Source organism: Chlorocebus sabaeus, chromosome 17, assembly GCF_047675955.1.
Source record: "Chlorocebus sabaeus isolate Y175 chromosome 17, mChlSab1.0.hap1, whole genome shotgun sequence".
Classification (NCBI taxonomy): domain Eukaryota; kingdom Metazoa; phylum Chordata; class Mammalia; order Primates; family Cercopithecidae; genus Chlorocebus; species Chlorocebus sabaeus.
Genome location: NC_132920.1, coordinates 11,092,254 through 11,114,052, shown reverse-complemented (window position 1 = coordinate 11,114,052; position 21,799 = coordinate 11,092,254). Strand labels below are relative to the sequence as shown.

At 38.8% G+C, this 21,799-nt stretch overlaps 1 protein-coding gene across 1 annotated transcript in view; it reads right to left on the bottom strand.

Moving 5' to 3' along the window:
* Window positions 1-278: 278 nt before the first annotated feature.
* The window catches only part of SMIM13 (small integral membrane protein 13), a 42,829-nt gene continuing 21,308 nt past the window's right edge, over window positions 279-21,799 (bottom strand). Inside the window, exon 2 of the mRNA XM_007973690.3 lies at window positions 279-4,570. Coding sequence (XP_007971881.1) covers window positions 4,371-4,570 — 200 coding nt within the window. The 3' untranslated portion in view covers window positions 279-4,370. The remainder of the gene's footprint in view (window positions 4,571-21,799) is intronic.

The window sequence follows — 21,799 nt, the reverse complement described above, 5'->3', positions numbered from 1 at the left end:
GAAAACAAAAAGTTAAATAAGGCAAATGTGATAATGTAGCTCTAACATTATATATGTGTGTGTGTGTGTGTATGTGTCCTTTAATGCTATATGTATGTCCTAAGTCATTTACTTTCATGGCACTAAGAGATATTATTGCTATCCTCTTATTCTTCTAGATTTGTAGTTTGAAAAATGGGGTGAAGTGTTGACCATTAGTAAGAATGGCTGCTTTCAAATCCCTTTATGTCCACGGCACCCTTCATACTTAGCATCCTTTATCAATCAGAGACGCACAATTTTTGTTGTATTCATTTTAATTTATTCTATGCAGTTTAAAGTGAAAGTTAAAACATCATACAAACCACAGAAGCTTTATAGTACTGACCAGTTTTAAAACAAAAACAGTGAATGATCATTTACATACATTCCTCATCTTTAATTTTACATCTTGTTATATATACAAAGGTACTATTAAAACACATAATTCTAATTCTTTATAAACCTATTGTCAAGCAGCAAGATGGCAATGCATCATAGCAGAGCACAGAATATTTCCTTCAAGGAACCACAGCAGCAGTATTTGGTGAATGGTTATGCGTAGAACCAACTTGGAGGATCATGTTAAACATTCCCCATAAAACAGGTAGCACATGTACACCAACAAATGAAAAATGTAACTTTAGTTGCCATAAGATAAAATGTTACTCCTTACACTTTAAGTTAAAAACTATAGGCCACTTTAGAAGCAGACAATAGAAGGTGCTTTAGTTCTAGACTTCACAACAGAACACTATTCCATTAGTCGCTTGAGAGTCCATAACCTCTGAGGACTGCTCAATGGCTTTTTAAAGTCAACCTCAAATGTAAAAGCACTTAAAGTTTACCAGTCAAAATCTAGTTATATCAGTTACATTACAACATACTACTTGAGAAAACTGACTTTTAAAAAAGACTGCATCGTTGACTAATTTCAGAAATTGTTGCTCTTAAAAGTAAAAATGTACCACTTTCAAATCTTTCAACACGTTTTAAGGTATCATATTTTGTGAATCCATTACTTTATATATTCCAAACCTTCAGCAAAATAAAATTAAAATGGGTGTTAAACCTAATATCGAAAGAAATGGGTCTGTATGTCTGTGAGGTGGCTGTCCACCACAGAGCAATATACTTGTTTCAACTATGAAAATATCACTACAAAATCCATCAAATGATGGAAATATCAAAAATCTCATTTAACAGCACTACACAAATATTTAGTATTTTTGGCATTTAAATCAAAGCAACACAACCAATGCAATTGGTTCGGGCAATTTTCACAAAAAGTTTCAAAGGCAAAACATTTGGAAATGAATGGGTGATTGGGAAGGAAATAAAACAACCTACCAGAGTCCTCAATTTTAGAATTAATCTTCAAAAGATGGCATGCTGATCACCATCATTCTTTGTGAGAGATTAGACAAGATTCTAATACATGTATGTGTTTTTAACGCTTATACACTTTTAAGCTCTAAAATTAAACACAGGCTAGTCCACCTCCCACTGAGACTGAAAATGTACTTGTGATGCAGTTCTGATAAGTTTAGCTACAAAAGCACTAAAACAGGGAAAGAAACACTATACCACATAAATAATTATGTGTTAACTATCTTGCCTTTCTTAGTGGCATTAAGAAATATGTACCATGGTAAGTGTGTTGTGAGGTGCACGAAGAGAACAAAGTTCTAAACAAAGGATTTTATAGATCTTCATATTGGCATCAGTGATGTTTCTTTACCCTCCCTAAGTGAGAGGCTAAGAGCTAACTAGTATGCTTTTAGGTGTATTTCACAAGTTAAATAGAGTATTTCTTAAAATTACATAAAATAAGACATGCTTAAAGCATAAATGTCAATAAATAATGCCAACATATATACCTCTACAAAGGTTAACCTGTATTAATTTGGGGATGACCCTTGTAGATTTCAGGGGGAAAGTTACATCAGCCTCAATTCTTTAATAGTGACATAACAGGAAACTCACCAGCTACTTTAAGCTTTCCAGCAACTATTCTCTAAACCTTAGGTATCCACCATAAAACAGAATCCACAGTTCAAAACATTAGACTATGAAAAATCTATATTTAAATATCCTCCCAGTACCAAAAAGTTTTGGGGGCATTTTTTTTTTCTAATAATCATTTTAAGACGATATTTAGCTAGTAGGAAGCATTAAAATTAATGCTTGAAACCGTCACTGTTTTGTTATGCCCTAGAGTCACATAAAAATAGAAAATTGTATCTAATAAAGAAATAAAGACAGAAAGACTGTCCCTCGCTCTCAGCAGCTAGGAAATCTTCCCCTAGCAAACACATAAAACTAATGTTCTGTGAATTCCCTTTTAGTATCTCCAAGAGCTACAATATAGCAAAGAAGTGTTCATCACAAATATTGGGACAGAGCCAGTGAACTGTTAAACAAAACTCTAAGCAAGAAGTATGAGGTATCAAACATAATAACACACCATCATAAAATAGAGGTTAAATATTTTGTGATGACTAGTCCTTAATAAAGGTTAAAAAAAAACATAAAAAGAACTTGGATTAATAAAATAAGTTGGCTTTGCATTTCATTCTTGTATAAAGCAGGTAACACTAAACAGGAAGGTTGTTGAATTCACATCTCTCCTCCCTGGTAAACACTCAGTCCAGAGTTCAGTTAAGACAAACATGGAAACCTGGCAAGAGAGTCATTTTACAGCTAAGCGGGTATTTTCACCCACTACTGTTTTCCTCAATATGCATTACCTTTGAGGTCTTGTCAATGAATTGCTGATTGTGAAGAAGTGTTTTTCTCCACAACACATTCCTTGAGCATAAAGTCCTCCTATACAAAGGGAGTAACTAATCCCACTCTTCCTAAAGTAGAAGATAGTTCTTAGATTCCTAAGTTACTACTCTAAAATATCGAACAGGTTACCTGCCCCCCCCCCGAAATGTTTCACACAGGATAACAAGTTTAACATTATGAGTCAGAATCAAATTCCCCAATAAATAACTGCTATCTTAAAAAGAAAAACAAATTTACAAGCTACCATTTTTAATTTAACCTAAGATACTACCAATTGTTAAGATGCACCATATGTATCACTAAGAAAAAACACTGCCCATTAAACTATGACACAATGCTTTCATATCACAGAAAACGTTTATTTTATATTTATTGAAACAGCACTTTGAGTTAAACAGATTTTTATCACATCAATCTTGTGCATATGTAAAGAAAATGTGTGAAATAAATTGGTTAAGTTATAATTATAACTTCATATTCTGAATCCAACTCCTCTGAATCACTTTTCAAACCACAGTCATTGATGTCTGCATTTTTCCACATAACGTCTCTCCCGGTGTTGTCAAGAGTACTGGTTATGCAGCACTTCTTGAAAGAGTGCTCCAACACTGTCTTCTGTTTAATGGCAGCGGGGAGCTTGGGACAAAACGATGTTTGATGCCTTAACGACAGTCCTGCTCGGCGCATGAATCGGTCACACCAGCCTCTTGTGGCTTTGAATTTCGTTTCATCAATTCCCAGGGTTTTGGCAATTTCTCCTGCCTTCAGTTGCATTGCTTGGCGTGTGATAGGCAATCCTTTTGCACGTGTCTCACTGACGAAATGTAGTACAGCTTCGTCTACTTGTGGGTATCTACCTTTCTTAGGTCCCGTAAAACATTTTGTTGTTGCTTTGCAGGAAAATATGGAATTGCGATCATTTCTCCAGCGACGAATATTTGCTTCACTAATATCAAATGTACGCCCCGCTGCTCTGTTTCCATGCTTTTCTGCATACACAATAACTTTTCGTTTCAATGCTGAATCATAGTGTAATCTTTTTGAAGACATTTTAAAATGTCAGTTAAACCTGACACATTTGATACCAACAAAACACATGTTGGTTAAAGGGATGACACGATGACAAGCTGTAAATTCGCACATGCACACAGTAGGAGAATTACATGACTATCACCTGGTTGACAGTAATGAAATGCATCCCAATTTCAGACAAGTTAAAGTGGGAAGAAAAACGTACATTTTAGGGCTAACAAAATAAGGTTTTTCAAGCCTTTAATGTTTACCAGATCTGCAGCACTGCAAGAAAATAAGCCCAAAAGCCAAGGAATAAGAGTATAAGTAGAAAGGTAGTGAAACAAAAGATTATCTTTAAGATGAAATGTATAATAGTCCAATTTGGTTTTAATTCCCTTTATTTTTATATGGCTTACATGTAAATCTTTTTTAAAATTGGACTTAAATTCCAATACAAATGTTCTTCAGTCATTAGTAAATTTCAAAGCCAAGTCACTAAAAGACAGAAGCTGGCAACTGCCTTTTCATCCTTCACAACTACACGACTATGTCTGGGGTCTGTGGCCTTCATCAGCAGGTGCCCTCCTTTGGCGAGCGGATCTGATTCTGTGTGGAGAGGAGGAAGTGTCTTCTTCAGTTTCAGACCCTGAAGGCTCATGATCTCCCTCTTGGGATCCTGTGTCTCCCACCAGTTCCCGGAGAAACTTGAATTTTGATAAAAAAAGATGCCATACAAAATACCAACCTATAGAGAAAGACAAAAACATTAAGAAAAGTTATTACACAAAATGTTATCAATTCAGAACGTTATAGTTAATGGGGAGGTATATTACAAAATAATATATAAAAATATACATAATTACAAATATATAATGATATAACAAACATTTTTTGTATGAGGAATAAGGATAAACTCTGGGATTACAGTAGTAATGGAAAAAACAGTCTCTACCTCATAGAATTTAGAATTCGGGCTGAGTCCATCTACAGTAAAATAAAAATGAGTTTATGATATTTAAGTAAAAGTGTTACTTATATTAAAATCAAATTTTTGAGAGCATTTTTCTGGGAAAGAAAATTCACTTTGCCATTTACTTGGACTTTCATATCTCGGTGCTATTTATTTACTAAAAGCAAGTTTGTTTCAATCAGAATCTATATGGCCTTAAATAGCAGGACTTAACAGCACTATGATGAAAACTACTCAGTCAGGACCAAGCTATACGTAAGTTTCTGGAAATAATTTTCAAAGAAAATATGTTTTCTTAAATTATATGATGAAAGACTAAAGCCACAGCACCAATATCTTAGATTCAAGGTGTTTAAAACACAGATTTTAAAAATACAATATTTTCATGTCAATGTCATTAGAAAGTATGACTAATTCTCTTTTAACAAAAAAAAAGAAAAAAAAAAAAAGTCTTGTTTTTGCAAGGAGTAGTAAGGTTTTTAAATGTTCACTAATAAGGAACAAACATTAATCAATAAAGGAACACAAAGGCGAAAACCTCTGAACCTATGCTTGGTTGCTCTAAAATGTTAAGAGCATAAAATAAACTAAATTAACCATCCTAACAAGGTTTTTCATGCTCATGTGTTTTCTTGATGCTGTCTACTTTAAAGACTCCGGCTGCAGAGAATAGAAATGAAACATAGCATATTTTGTGAAAACAAAATACAACCAGCTTTTCTTGCCCAGTGTTAATCCAGGCCAAGATAAATGGATACGTAAGGGGAGTTTCTAATTTTACTTGTTTTTTTCTTACAATCTCTGGAAAAAAATTACTATAAACCCCTTGACACTAAAGACAAACTTCAGAGATTTAATCAATCTCTCAAGTTTTTGCTTTAAGCTTGGGTGCTGAGTGTTACCTGAACCAAACCATAAATATTTTCTGGTCAACTGTGTGTTTGAGTAAAGCACCCAACTTTGTAAAATACTATTTCAATGATATTCCAAATTAGCATCTTCTCTTTTTACCCAAAATTCTGTGTAAAACAGGCAGAGCAAATTAGTGGAAAGAACACTGAGGAAGGAGTCAGGAGTTCCAGTTCTGACAGAAGATTCACAAAGCTACAGTGAGGAATTGAATGAGAAGGTCTCAGAAGGGCTGAGGTACCTGGCATTAGGCATTTTCTAAAATGCTCAATTTGGTTGTCCTTAGGCAGTGGAATCTGAGGTAACTTTTGTTGGGTTTTTTAATTGAGATGTAATTCACATACCATAAAATTCATCCTTTTAAAGTATACAATTCAGTGTTTTTTAGTATATCCACAAGATTGTACAACCATCACCACTACTGAAGTCCAAAATGTTTTCATCAACCCCAACAGAAACCTCATACCCATTAACAGTCACTCCCCACCCCTGCTCCTACTAGCCCCTGGCAACCACTAATCTACTTTCTGTCTCTATGGATTTGCCTATTCTGAACATGTCACGTTAATGGAATCATACAATACGTGGCCTCTGTGTCTGGTTTTTCAAACTCAGCCCATGTTCCCAACGTGTGTCCACTGTGTTGTAAGCATCAGCACTTCATTTCTTTTTAAGGTTGAATAATATTCCATTTTATGTACATATTACATTCTGTTTAAGGATTTATCAATTGATAGACATTTAGAAGTTTCTACTTTTGGCTATTATAGGAAACAAAGTTGCCACTTTTTGACTGCAATGAATATTTGTGTACAAGTTTCTCCATGGACCTATGTTCTCATTTATCTTGGGTGTATCTATTTAGAAGGAAATTGCTGGGTCATATGGTAACTCTGTGTTTAAACACTTGGAAACTGCAAAGCAGCTACAACACTTTACATTCCCACCTGCAATGTATGAGGTTCCAATTTCTCTACATCCTCACCAACACTTTTTATTGTCCATCTTTTTTATTACAGGACTCCTAGCAGGCATGACGGTATATCATGAAGCTTTGATTTGCATTTCCCTTATGACTAATGATGTTCGATATCTTTTCATGTTCTTATTAGCCATCTATTATCGACTTTGGAGAAATATCTATTCATTTCTTTTGCCCAGTTTTTACATTTAGTTGCTTTTTATTATTGAGTTGTAAGAGTTCTTAGTATATTCTAGATATTAGATGCTTATCAGGTATATGATTTGCAAATATTTTCTCCCATTCTGTGGGCCGGCTTTTCACTATCTTGAAAAAGTCCTTTGAAGCACAAAAGTTTTTAAGGAAGCCTAATGCATCATTTTTTCCTTTGTTTGCTTGTACTTTGAATGGCGTATCTAGGAAACTACTGACCAATCCTACATCATGAAGATTTACATCTATGTAGTTCTTCTAAGAGTTTATAGTTTTGCTCTTAGATGTAAGTATTAATCCACTTTTGTTAATTTTGGTGTAAGAAAGGGGTCCAAATTCATCCTTTTGCATGTGGAAATCAAGCTGTTCCAGGATCATTTGTTGAGAAGATTACTTTCCTCCACCATTACATTATATTGGCACCTTTGTCAAAAAGCAATTGGTCATAAATGTTACAGTTTATTTCTGGATTCTCAATTCCATCCCATTAACCTGTACATGCCTATCATTATTCTAGTCCCATACTATGTTGGTTACAGTAGCTTTATATTAAGTTTAAAAATCAGGAAATTCGAGTCCATCAACGTTCTTTTTCAAGACTGTTTTGACTATTCTGAGTCATTTCCATTGGAATTTTAGAATCATTTTGTCAATATAAGTTTTTTTTTAAAAAAAGGCACCAAGAATTTTGATAGTGACTGCATTTAATCTGTAGGTCAATTTGGACACCTACCTTGTTTTTTTAAAAAAATATATTTCTCTGTACTTACCAAATTTTTCCACAATGAACACACATGGCTTTGGTAATTGGGATAAATAAGAAAGAAACCGGTAAGTACATCATGAATACTCTGTAGACTTATATTTTGTAAATACCTCAATGCCATTAATTGGCCTAAATTAACAAGGTCAGTTGACTTCAACAGATACTAAGGAAAACTTCTCTTAACTCTTAGGTTAGACTCGAAAATATAACCTAAAAGGTAAAAGAACTCACTTGATCAGGGTTTTGTGCTAAACAGCTATTACAGCGGTAAATTTACTATCAGAAAATTATAATCTTGCTAAAAACTGATGCTCCTGATTTTATTAAAGCCAAAGATTCCAACAGTGGCTACAACGTATAAAATGACCATAAAGAAGAGAGAGGAAATCCTTTGCCTGGAAAGACTATGATAAAAGGCCTTACCATTGGGGTTCCCACCATAAAGTACTATAGTGCTCTTGGGATGGTTAAGAAAGAGTAAGTCTCTCGGCACGGAAATCTACAAGATAAGGAACTAAGGACCGCTGTAGCTTTCAGAGGCTTGGGATAGAAGAGTATTCAGCTAGATCACAGACTCTTCCCAATTTTAGTAAGAGGAATCAAAAAAATTTTTTTGGTAATCACTGTCAGCAACCAATGTAAGGGATTCAATCTCAAGTCAAAATTCAGAACCAGAATGTGGTGTCAATGAGAAAAATTCCAGAGTTTGGAGAAGCAAGTTATGGCTACTATGTCCACTCACCACTCCCCTCCCCACCCTGGCCAGCTGAACCACTCCAACTCCACACTACTGAAATTTTTATCCTCAAATCTGGAGAGAGGTAAGCTTGAGCAGTATGCATTTTTCTCCCAATTCTGTCTGGGTATAGGCTGTGTGAGGGCTGGGGGGAAACATGCAGTAGTGACACTGTTTCTCACAAAACACTGTGAGGTATGGAATTCCCCTAATGTAACTATGGAGTTCATCTATTGGGCAGCCAAAAAGAACAAACACCCAGTTGTTTTGTTTTTCTTACAATGACTACTGTAATGATAGGTTGGGAGTACAAAGGAAAGAGATAAATTGTAGTTTAGATAAGAACTGCAGTAAATTCACTAAACTGAGGAAAGTTCAACAAGTTGTCCTCCAAGCAAAATGACTAAGTTTTTACAGAGGTGTAATTCTGGGGAGAGACAGGAGGAGGACAGGAAGGGGGGTGTTTCCATATCATAATACTTAGGACTAGTAAGATCTGATGCTTCTACCATAGGCTGTTTATCAAAGTGTGTTCATAGTCTGAACAAAGGATGAGACTAAAAATGCTGGGCAGTTTGAATGGGAAAACGACACATGACACATCTGTTTTGAGGGAAAAAACCATTATTAAAGCCCCAATGAATATATACCAGGAAAAGTATGACTGAGCAAAGAATAAACTAAGAGAGGTATTACTGTGCCAGATACAACTGCCAATAAGCTATTCAACTGCTATGTTAGACATGACAATACTAATAACTAGGAAGACTCACACTACCTGACTTAAAAATATATCACAAAGCTATAGTAACCAACACATCATGGTACTAACATAAAAACAGACACATAGACAAATGGAACAGAATAGAGAATCCAGAAATAAATCCATGTATTAACAGCCAACTGATTTGACACACCCACCAAGAACATTGAAGTTCCTCAAAAAACTAAAAATAGATTTACCATATGATCCAACAATGCTCCTGTTGGTTTATACATCCAAAAGAAAGGAAAACAGTATATTCAAGAGATATTTGCATACATGCTCATGTTTACTGCAGAACTATTCACAATAGCAAAATACGAAATCAACCTAAGTGCCAACAATGGATAAATGGATAAAGAAAATGTGGCACAGATACACAACAGAATACTATTCCGCCATAAAGAATGTGTCCTGTCATTTGCAGCAACATGGTTGGAGCTGGAGGTTATTATGTTAAGTGAAATAAGTCAGACACAGAAAGACAAATATCACATCATCTCACATCACACGTGGCAGCTAAAAACGTTGATCTTACAGAGCTAGAGTAGAGTGATGGTTATTGGAGTCTGGGAAGTGTTGAGGTGAGGAGGGAATGAAGAGAGGTTGATTAGTGGGTACAAAGATACAATTAGAGAGGAGGGAGGAAGAGCAAGATGGCCAAACGGAAGCCTCTAGTGATCAACGCCCCTGTAGCAATGCCAAACTGAACAACTATCCACACAAAAAAGCACCTTCATAAAAATCAAAAATCAGGTGAATGATCACAGTACCTGGTTTTAACATCGTATTAATGAAAGAGGTACTGAAGAGGAAAGATAGTCTCGAAATGCCTATGCTACCCTCCCTCCTCTGTCAGCAGCAGGCACATGGCATGGAAAGAGAATCTGTACGCCTGGGGGAGGGAGAGCACAGTGATTATGGGACTCTGTCCTGTCACAGGAGAAAGCAAGACAGGACAGAACTCAGTGTGCACCCACATAGGGAGCAGTTAGACCAGTCCTAACCATAGGGGAATTGCACACCCCAGCAACTGGAACCTGAGTTCCAGCAAGCCCTACCACCATGGGCTAAAGTGCTCTGGGGACCTCAATAAACTTGAAAGGGAGTCTAAGTCAGAAGGACTAAAATTCCTGGACAAGTCCTGGTGCTGTGCTGGGAGCCAGTGGGCTTGGAGCCAGTGGACTTAGGGAGCACACGACCTAGTGAGACACCACCTGGGGCAACCAAAGGAGTGCTTGCATTACCACTCCTCAACCACAAGCAGTACAGCTCGCAGGTCTGGGGGAGACTTCTTCCCTCTGTCTGAGGAGAGAGGAGAGGAGAGAGTCAAGAGGACTTGGTCTTGCAACTTGGTTATCAGCTTAGCCATACTAGAACAGGGTACCAAGCAGAGTCATGAGATTGCCATTCTGGGCCCTGGCTCCCAGCTGACATGTCCAGATACACCCTGGGCCAGATGGGAATCTGCTGCCTTGAATGGAAGGACCTGCTCCTAGCAGGATTCACTGCCTGCTTAGTACACAGCCCCTGGAACCTAAATAGTCAACAGTGGTAGCCAAACAGTACTTACTGAGGGCCTTGAGTGAGACTCAGAGCCATGTTGGCCTCAGATGTGACCCAGCACATTCTGAGCTGTGGTGGCTATGGGGAGAAACTCTTACTCAAGGAAAGGAGAGAAAAGAGTGAAGAGAACTTTGTCTTGCAGCTTGGGTACCAGCTCGGCTACAGTGGGACAGAACACTAAGCAGCCTCCTGGTGTCCTCAGTTCCAGGTCTTGGCTCCTAGATGGCATTTCTGGACCTGCCCTGGGCCAGAGGGAAGTCCACTGTCCTGAAGGAGAGACTAAGTCATGACAGCATTCACCACAAGCTAACTAAGTGATATAGTTTGGCTGTGTCCCCACCCAAATCTCACCACAAGCTAACTGAGTGATATAGTTTGGCTGTGTCCCCACACAAATCTCTTTTGGAATTGTACTCCCATAATTGCCACATGTTGTGGGAGGGACCCAGTGGGAGATAACTGAATCATAGTGGGCAGTTTCCTCCATACTATTCTCCTGGTAGTGAATAAGTCTCACAAGATCTGACGGTTTTATCAGGGGTTTCCACTTTTGCGTCTTCCTCATTCTCTCTTTGGCTGCTGCCATCCATGTAAGATGGGACTTGCTCCTTCTTGCCTTCCGCCATAATTGTGAGGCTTCCCCAGCCACGTGGAACTGTAAATCCAATTAAACTTCTTTATTTTGTAAATTGCCCAATCTCAGGTATGTCTTTATCAGCAGCATGAAAGGGGACTAATACACTGAGCCTCGAGTGAACACTGGTGGTTGGAAGACAGTAATCCCTGTGGGCCTAGCGCAGTTGTGGCCACAAGGAAACAGTTCTCTGAGGAAAGGGAAGACTGGGAGGGGTTTTGTCTTGCAGCTTCAGTGCCAGCTTAGCTGCAGTAGAACAGAGAGCACCAGGTAAATCTGTAAGTTTCCCAACTCCTGGCCCTGGCTCCCAGACAGCTAGCGGGGAACTCACCCCACCCTAATGGGAAGGACATAAGCCTGACTGGATTCATCACCTGCTGACTGTAGAGCCCTTGAGTTTTGAGGAAACGTAAGTGGTAGCCAGGCAGTGGTCACTATGAGCCTCAATCAAGACCCACTGTTATGCTGGCTTCGAGTCTGACTCAGCACAGTCCCAGCTGTGGTGGCCACAGGGGTGACTGTGTTACCCCTTCCCCAGCTCCAGGCAGCTCAGCACAGACAGAGATTCCATTTATTTTAGGAAAAGTAAGGGAAAAGAACAAGAGTTTCTGCTTGCTAACTCAGAGAATTCTTCTGGATCTTACCCAAGACAACCAAGGTGGTGCCTCTACAAGTCTGTAAGAGCCACAGCATAACTGGGCTTGGGATGCCTCCTAATGCAGACATGGCTACAGTGAACAAAGACTTAGATCACAATGCCCAAGTACCTTCAAATACTTGGAAAGCATTCCCAAGAAGGACAGGTACAAAGAAGCCCGGATTGTGAAGACTACAATAAACACCTAACTCTGCAATGCCCAGACACCAATAAACGTTCAGAAGCATCAAGACCATCCAGGAAAACACGACCTCACCAAATGAACTCATTAAGGAACCAGAGACCACTCCCAGAGATATATGACCTTTCAGAGAAAGGATTCAAAATAGCTCTTTTGAGGAGGCTCAATAAAATTAAAGACAACAGAATGAATTTGAAACCTATCAGATAAATTTAACAAAAAGATTGAAGTAATTTTTTAAAATCAAGTAGAAATTCTGGAGCTAAAAACTTCAACTGAAATACTGAAGAATGCATCAGAGCCTCTCAACAGCAGAACTGATCAAGCAGAAGAAAATTAGTGACCTTGAAGACAGGCTATTTGAAAATACGCTGCCAGGGCTGGGCGCCATGGCTCGCGCCTATAATCTCAGCACTTTGGGAGGCCGAGGCAGGTGGATCACGAGGCCAGAAGTTCGAGACCAGCCTGGCCAACATAGTGAAACCCCGTCTCTACTAAAAATACAAAAATTAGCTGGGCATGGTGGCGTGCACCTGTAGTCCCAGCTACTCGGGAGGCTGAGGCAGGAGAATCGCTTGAACGCAGGAGGCGGAGGTTGTGGTTAGCCAAGATTGCATCACTACGCCAGCCAGGGCAACAGAGCGAGACTCCATCTCAAAATAAATAAAATAAATGAAAATATGCAGTCAGAGGAGACAAAAGAAAAAAGAAGTACATCTACAAGATCTAGAGAACAGCCTCAGAAGGGCTAATCTAAGAATTATAGGCCTTAAAGAGGAGGCAGAGAGAGAGATTAGGGTACAAAGTTATTTAAAGAGATAACAGAGAACTTCTCAAACCTAGAGAAAGGTATCAATACTCAAGTACAAGAAAGTTACAGAACACCAAGCAGATTTGACCCAAAGAAGACTACCTCGAGGCATTTAATAATCAAACTCCCAAAGGTAAAGGACAAAGAAAGGATACTGAAGGCAGCAAGAGAAAAGAAACAAATAAGATACTCAGAAGCTTGAACATGTCTGGCAGTCAACCTCTCAGTGGAAACCTCACAGGTCAGGAGAAAGTGGCAAGGGAATTTTTTTTTTTTTTTTTTTTTTTTACACAGGGTCTCACTCTGTCACCCAGGCTGGAGTCTGGATTGCAATGGCATGATCTCAGCTCACTGCAACCTTTACTTCCCAGGTTCAAGCAATTCTGCTTCAGCCTCCCAGGTGGCTGAGATTACAGATTACAGGTGTGCACTATCACGCCGAGCTAATTTTTGTATTTTTAGTAGACACGGGGTTTCACCATGTTGGCCAGGCTGGTCTCAAACTCCTTACTTCAAGGGATCCACCCGCCTTGGCCTCCCAAAGTGCTGGAATTACAAGCGTGAGCCACCACACCAGGCTTTTTTTTTTTTTTTTAAGATGGAGTCTCACTCTGTTGCCCAGACTGGAGTGCAGTAGCACTATCTCGGCTCACTGCAACCTCTGTCTCCCGGGTTCAGGTGCTTCCCCTGCCTCAGCCTCCCAAGTAGCTGGCATTACAGGTGCACGCCACCATGCCCAGCTGATTTTTGTATTTTTAGTAGAGATGGGGTTTTGCCACATTGGCCAGGCCGGTTTCAAACTCCTGACCTCAGGTGATCCACCAGCCTCGGCCTCCCAAAATGCTGGGATTACAGGCATGAGCTACCATGCCTGGCCATGGCATGACATATTTAAAGTGCTGAAGGGGGAAAAAAAAATATCCTAGAACAGTATATTAAGCAAAAATATCCTTCAAACATGAAGGAGAAATTAAGACTTTCCCGCTAGGGGATTTCGTCAACACCAAACCTGTCCTACAAGAAGTGCTAAAGGGAGTTCTTCAACCTGAAAGAAAAGGACATTACTGATAAGAAATCACCTGAAGGTATAAAACTGGTTGGTCTCTTGAATGGTGCTGGGGAAACTGGATATCCATATGCAAAAGAATGAAACTAGACTCCTATCTCTCACCATATACAAAAATCAAATCAAAACAGCTTAAGACTTATATTTAAGACCTCAAATTATGAAACTACTATAAGAAAATACTGAGGAAACTCTCTGGGACACTGGTCTAAGCAAAGATTTCTTCAGTGATACCTCAAAAGCACAACCAACCAAAGCAAAAATGGGCAAACGGGATCCCATCAAGTTTAAAAGCTTCTGTGCAGCAAAGGAAACAACCAATAAAATGAAGAGACAACCGACAGAATGGGAGAAAATATATGCAAACTATCAATCTGACAAGGGATTAATAACTACAACATATAAAGAGCTCAAACAACTCTATAGGTAAAAAATGTAATAATTCAATTAATAATGGGCAAAAGATCTGAATAGACATTTCTCAGAAGATATGCAAATGGCAAACAGGTATATAAAAAGGTGCTCAATATCCCTGATCATCAGAGAAATGCAAAACGAAACTACAATGAGATATCATCTCACCTAGTTAAAATGGCTTTTATCCAAAAGATAGACAATAATGAATGCTGGGTGAGAATGTGGAGAAAAAAGGAACCCTTGTACAATGCTGGTGGAAACATTGTGTACATAAGTTAGTAATACCACTATGGAGAATAATTTGGAGGTTCCTTTAAAAATCTAAAAATAAAACTACCATATGATCCAGCAATCCCATTGCTAGGTATTTCCCCACCTACCCCCCTAAAAAAAGGAAATCAATATACTGAAGAGATACCTATATTCCCATGTTTACTGCAGTGCTATTCACAATAGTCAAGATTTGGAAGCAACCTAGGTGTCCATCAACAGACAAATGGATTTTTAAAATGTGGTACATATACACAATGGAATACTATTCAGCCATAGAAAAGAATGAGATCCTGTCACTTGCAATAACATGGATGAAACTGGAGGATGTTAAATGACAAAAGCCAAGCACGGAAAGACAAACTTTGTATGTTCTCACTTATTTGTAGGAGTTAAGAATTAAAACAACTGAACTTATAGAAAGTAGAATGATAGTTCCCAGAGGCTGGGAAGGGTATTGAAGGGGCAGGGAGTGGGAACGGTTAATGGGTACAAAAACATATTTGGATAGAATGAGTAAGATCTAGTATTTGACAGCACATCGGGGTGATCACAGTCAACAATAACTTACTGTACATTTATAAATATAACTGAAAGAAAATAAAAGAATTGTAACACAAAGGATAAATGCCTGAAGTAGAGAATACCCCATTTATCCTTATGTGATTATTATGCATTGCATGCTTATATCAAAATATCTCATGTACTCCCTATATATACCCTACTATGTACCCACAAAAATAAAAAATACATACAATAATTTATTGTATATTTCAAAATAGCTAGAAGATTTGAAATGTTCCCAACATAAAGAAATGGTAAATGTTTGAGTTGATGGATATGCTAAATACCTTGCTTTGATCATGGTACATTATATTTATGTATTGAAATATATGTACTCCATAAATATGTATGATTATTATGTAACAATAAAAATAATAATAGCTAACTTTTAAAATTCTGAGACAAGAACTGTAAGAAAACGCTTTGCACATATCATCTAATGGCCAAACTGTTATTCAGTTGAACTAAACTGTTGTGTCACACACTTCTGGTATGCCACACTCCTTGCTGCTAATAGGGCTCAAATCTATTTAGCTATGGTATTTGTAATCATCTTATGATAAATGTAACATGAAATAGAAAGTCACATACATAGTTCATCTCTTGTTATTTTAATAAAGCAGCTTTTAGTTCAAGTTAGAGAATCCCAAAGACAGCTTAAACAAAAAAGGGGAATTTACTAAAAGCTACAGAGGCGGGTGTCTCAGAGAGCACCAGAGGAAGCGCCCTTACGAGGGACGAGAACTAGGAGAAGGTTCTCATGAACTGAGGTCATTTGCTCAGCATGATCTGTTTCTCTCTGCACACTGGCTCCATTTTCCTCTATGCTTCTCTCTGTAGATTGCTCCTCCTCCCCCCAGCTTTCTAAAACACAAACTTAGAAAAAACACAACGTAGAATCTCTGAGTTCAAGCATTAGCCCCAGGAGCAGGTACAGTGAACATGAATATAGGGCCCATCCCTGAGAGGACATGGGTGTTTTTAATTTTTATTTATTGTAGAGATAGGGTCTTGTTTTGTTGCCCAGGCTGGTCTCAAACTCCCGGTTCAAGTGATCCTCCCGCCTTGGCCTCTCAACGTGCTGGGATTACAGGTGTGAGCTGCCATGCCCAGCTGACATGGGTGTTTTTTGAGATTAAAGGGGAGTGAAGGGAATAGCCTGGGAAAAGATGCCCAGTAATGATATCTTGATATCTCCTCCACCTTTACGAGACAATAGGCTCTTGGAGGATGGCCTCTATCATGGGAGCCACCCCGTCTCAAAAAAAAAAAAAAAAAAAAACCAGGCAGGCAATAATATTTTGTTAGATAATGTCTAACCAAAACCTTCAATCTTCTTGGAATCTGTCCCAATTCCTTTAAAACACAGGCCTGACCTTTGATAAAGGTCCACTCTGCAAAAAGTCCTCCACCTCTAGAGCAGAGGAACTACTTAGTCAGGGGAAGGTGGGCTCACAAGAGGATAGGCCTAACCTTTGGTCCACACTGCAAAAAGCCCTCCACCTCTAGGGCAGAGGAACTACTCAGAGTCGGGGCAAGGTAGGGTCACAAGAGGACAGGAGTCGTATTTTCCCTTTTAGGGAAAAGAACGCCTATAAAAGTAAGGCGAATTCAAAATTATTATCCAGTGCAATGATTCGAGTTAAAGGTATGTGATTACCACACTGCACCCTTCACAAGAGGGATCATTCAGACTTCGAAATCCGCTGAGGAGTTTTTAGAAAATGCAGATTGCCAAGAGCTCATCCCAGATATCCCAAAATCAGTCTCCAGGGATTGTGCTGATTCATGTTTTCAAGCTCCCTAGATGATTCTGACACATATGCAGCCTTGGAAAAGACAAAAAGAAGTGAAAAAGAAGCATGAGTGCTGCTGCCAATCAATTGTGGAGACTGGCCAAGGAAAAGAAGAAAAAGATTAGCAGTGGGGTGTCCATGGAGGATAGACAGAACAACAGTTGACCAGAGAACCTGAGAAGACTGTACTTGAGAAAACACAGCTTAAGGCAAAATCAGTATTTACTAGTGAGACAGTGTAGGTATGTATGTAAGGGGAGCAACAAAGAAACTGGCCAGACATTGCTGATAAGTGGAGCAATGCTGCAGGGGGACCATGGATATGATGACCGACATCATGGATAGTCGGTAGTGGACATAAAGAATGACTGTATCCTGCTCCAAGTAGAACTGTATTATGTGTAGTTAATAGAATGGTTTAATACAGCACTTATGCATTCAGAACTCATTCTCTTGTAAACAATGAGTGGAAGAGAAGACAAGTGGAAAGTTATGTAATAGAAAATAAAGCATCACTCTTTACATGATATTGGTAAGAGAGCAGCAAATACCAGGAGAGGGGTGTGTGTATGCAGGTGTGTGTGTTGGGAGGGGGAGAGGCACCTGTATAACCATAAATATAGACCAACCTAATCTGGACTCGGGGCCCTAGTGACTAACTTCTCCCAGGTGTGCATATGTATTTTGGGGGAGAGGGGAATGAAGGAAGCAAAACCACTAAAACCCAGGCAGCCTTTTTCTGAAAAAGACTTACCAGTTGCACCCTGCATGCCTACAACAGACTTCTTACAGAAGTAGAGCTTATACAATTCCTCCCACCCAGACCCAAAAGGCACGTATCAGAAACTTCTTAACACTTATTCTATGGGCATGGGTCTAGAACCACGTCCTGGGATTTCGTAAGACAGAAACAGTAGACAGTGAGAAGAAAGGAGACGTGAGGGGCAAAGGACAGTCCATAATACACTGACTGTTAAAATGAGCTTTGCAGTTTTTCAGCTTAAAAGGAAGTTTATGTCTTGCTTCAGTCTGGCGTTGTATGCCAGAATAACTAGTAAGCAATAGAGGGTGTGTATTCTGAGATAAGCAAAAGAGTACTCACTTCTGTGTGCCAATAACTAAGCATTTGTTCAAATGATGAATTTCATTAAACACACTGTAAATTGTTTTCTATGTAAGAGAAACATGCTGGCAGCAGAAGGGTTGTGATAGATGAACTGGAGTGATGAACCATCACCATCAACACACCACAAACCTAGGGGAGAAGTGTAATTTCACCTTCAATTATACAGTTATCAGTTCACAAAGTGCTTTTACATTCAATCATTGTGCTTGTACACAATCCATCTGAATGAGACCAGCAATCATTATTCCCATTTTCTAAATAAGAAAATAAAGGCACACAGTGACTCATGACATTTGAAGACAGCCAGCTACATAAGACACAGCAATGAATCTTAACAGTGTATCAAACTTCTCAGATTTTCATGGTGACAGTATGACTAAAACACAAGGCACTATCTAGAGAATGAGAATACCATTTTGCTACTTGCTATAGTCTGAATGTTTGTGTGCCCCCAAAATTCATATATTGAAATTTAATCCCCAATGTGATAGTATTTGCAGGTGAAGCCTCTGGGAGGTGATTAGGCCATAGGGTGGAGACTCATGAATGGGATTAATGCATTTATTAAAATAACACCCCAGAGAGTTCCCTCACTCCTTCCCCTTCTGCCATGTTTGGACACAGTGAGAAGAGACATCTATGAACCAGGAAGCAGGCCCTCACCAGACACTAAATCTGCCAGTACCTTGACCTTGGATTTTCCAGCCCTCTAGAACCATGAGAAATAAACTTTCATTGTTTATAAGCTACCCAGTCTATGGTATTTTTGTTACAGCAGCCCAAAGAGACTAAGACACACTACCCAAGGTATTTTCAGTCCAAAAGCCCAGGTGCGGTATAACCACAAATTCTTATATTTGTAAATTGTAGAATCATTCCAATGGAGTTATATAATCTCACCTTCATGATACTATCTAAGTAGCTAGTTGACTGGCTCAATACAGATTTCACATTTATAAAAAGCTCTTTTCCACGTTCAATCTTATTACTTTATTTCCATTTTACTCTGAAGGCAGCAAAGGCTCATCTGTGAGATAGTATGTCCAAGTCCTAAACGCAGACTAAACCAAGTAAGCCAAGCTCTTCTAATTCTTAAAATTCTCCCTCTACTGCACACCCCTTTCTCAATGACACACTAGGCAATGCTAGAAGTTAAGCCCCTGGAGTTGCCACTACCAAATCAACACAAATTTGAGCCATAGTACCTACAAATCCAAAGCCTTTCTATCCAATAATCATAAGACATTTCAAGTTGCCTTTTAAAATCTCTTCTCTCTTTCTGTTCTCTTCTTCTGGTGATCACAACACTGCCATGGATCCAAATATCATCGTTATTACAGATGATGAGGACCAAATTTTCATCCACACTTTCCACCTTTCCTGAACCTCAAGAGGGAATTTCTACCTGGCTAGTTTGAAGACATCTCAAAAACAGCGAGTGAGTGAGAGATTGAGAGAGGCTGAGAGAGAGAGAGCACACGCACATGTGTCTGCTGTCTGTCTCCATCCAACAGCTCTTTGGGGCAAGTATATTCTCTCCCCATCTCTATGGCAGAAAAGAGTTCCTCTTCAGCATTTTGTTCCCACTTTATCTTATCCCAGTGCTGCAGATTTTATTTTAATGAACCCTCTCACGTCTGTCTCCTTCTCTACATTCCTAGCGCCATTCTCTATCCTAGATCACATCCTTGTATCTATCAACTGGATTGTCACCATAATTTCTTATATCTCAGAGGCGTGTTAGACCACAATGTTCTTCCATGAATCCTAAAACTCAATGACTTATTTCTGACTTTGGCAAGTTAACCTCTACGTGCTTCAGTTTCCTGTTCTATAAAATGTGAATAACAGTACCCATTCTCAAAGAGTATGCGGTAATTAAAAGTTAATACATGTAACAAGCTAAAATGAATGCCTAAAACATAATACTCATCAAATATTAGCACTGTTACTATCTCATAGGCTCCAACCTCCTCCCCTCTAAGGCAAACAATACAGACATGAGACTACTACCACTGTAACTGAGAATTTTAAGCATTACTAATATATAATTTTTAGATCATTCTACAATACTATTACTTCAATATAACCTGTTTTGGGTAATTGCTTTAGCACCTCATGCTCACTTCCGTCCTCCATACTACTGATCACCTTCCCTATGAGACACAAGTTTCTTAAGGAAAGGAAATGTATGCTTTAATAAGTTTTCCAGTGTGTTCACTATGCCTTAAAACAGCACCTGGCACAAAGTAGATACTCAAAACAAATCAACTTTTATTCTCCCTGTCCCAATCCCACCCCCCAAACTACCAAGATTTAATTAATTTGACCAATTGATCCATTACAGAGTTCAATGTTTGCTCTGAAGAGTCCTACTATATAATACAGTAGCTACTGTATGGCAAAAGCTGCCGGTGCCCTTTCACAAAAGTACCAAGCAACCCTCAACCAAACTGATCTGAGATATATAGAACATTTCGATCAATAGCAGAAAAAACATTCTTTTCAATTATATATGGGATGTTCACAAAGACAAACCATATACTGGCCAGGGGTGGTGGTTCATGCCTGTAATCCCACCACTTTAGAGGGCTGAGGTGGGCAGATGACTTGAGGTCAGGAGTTCGAGACCAGCCTGGCCAACACGGTGAAACTCCATCTCTATTAAAAACACAAAAATTTGCCGGGCGTGCAATCCCAGCCACTTGCGAGGCTGAGGCACAAGAATCGCTTGAAACGGGGAGGCAGAGATTTCAGTGAGCGGAGATCTTGCGACTGCACTCCAGTTGGGTGACAGAGAGAGACCCTGACTTAAAAAGAAAAAAAGAAAAAAAAAAGATAAACCATATTCTATATCATAAAATAAGTCCCATTAAATGTAAAAGTAAACCCTCCTAAATTTTATCATATAAAATACATTGTGTGACCATAAAAAAGTCAAATTAGAAACTGAAAACAAAGTATCTGGAAAAGAAAAAATATTCAAAATTTAACAACATACTTCTAAATAAGCCATGGTGCCTGGGAGAAATCACAAGTGAAATTAGAAAATATCTTGAATTGAATAAAAATTTAAAAGTCAAAATCAATACTTAGAAACAATTATTAAATGTCAGCCAGGCACGGTGGCTCACGCCTGTAATCCCAACACCTTGGGAGGCCAAGGCAGGCGGATCATGAGGTCAAGAGAGCGATACCATCCTGGCCACATGGTAAAACCCCATCTCTACTAAAAATACAAAAATTAGCTGGATGTGGTGGCAGGCACCTGCAGTCCCAGCTACTCAGGAGACCGAGGCAGGAAAATCGCTTGAACCCGGGAGGCGGAGGTTGCAGTGAGCCAAGATCACGCCACTGCACTCCAGCCTCGCGACAGAGCAAGACTACATCTCAAAAAAAAAAAAAAAGAAAAAAGAAAAAGAAAAAGAAACAATTATCATTAAATATCTATTTTCTTAAAAATAAGAAAAGTCTAAAATCAATAACCCAAGCTTTCCCCATAAGAAACTTGAGAAAGAAGTACAAATTAAACTCAAAATAAGCAGAAGGAAAGATATGTAGATATAT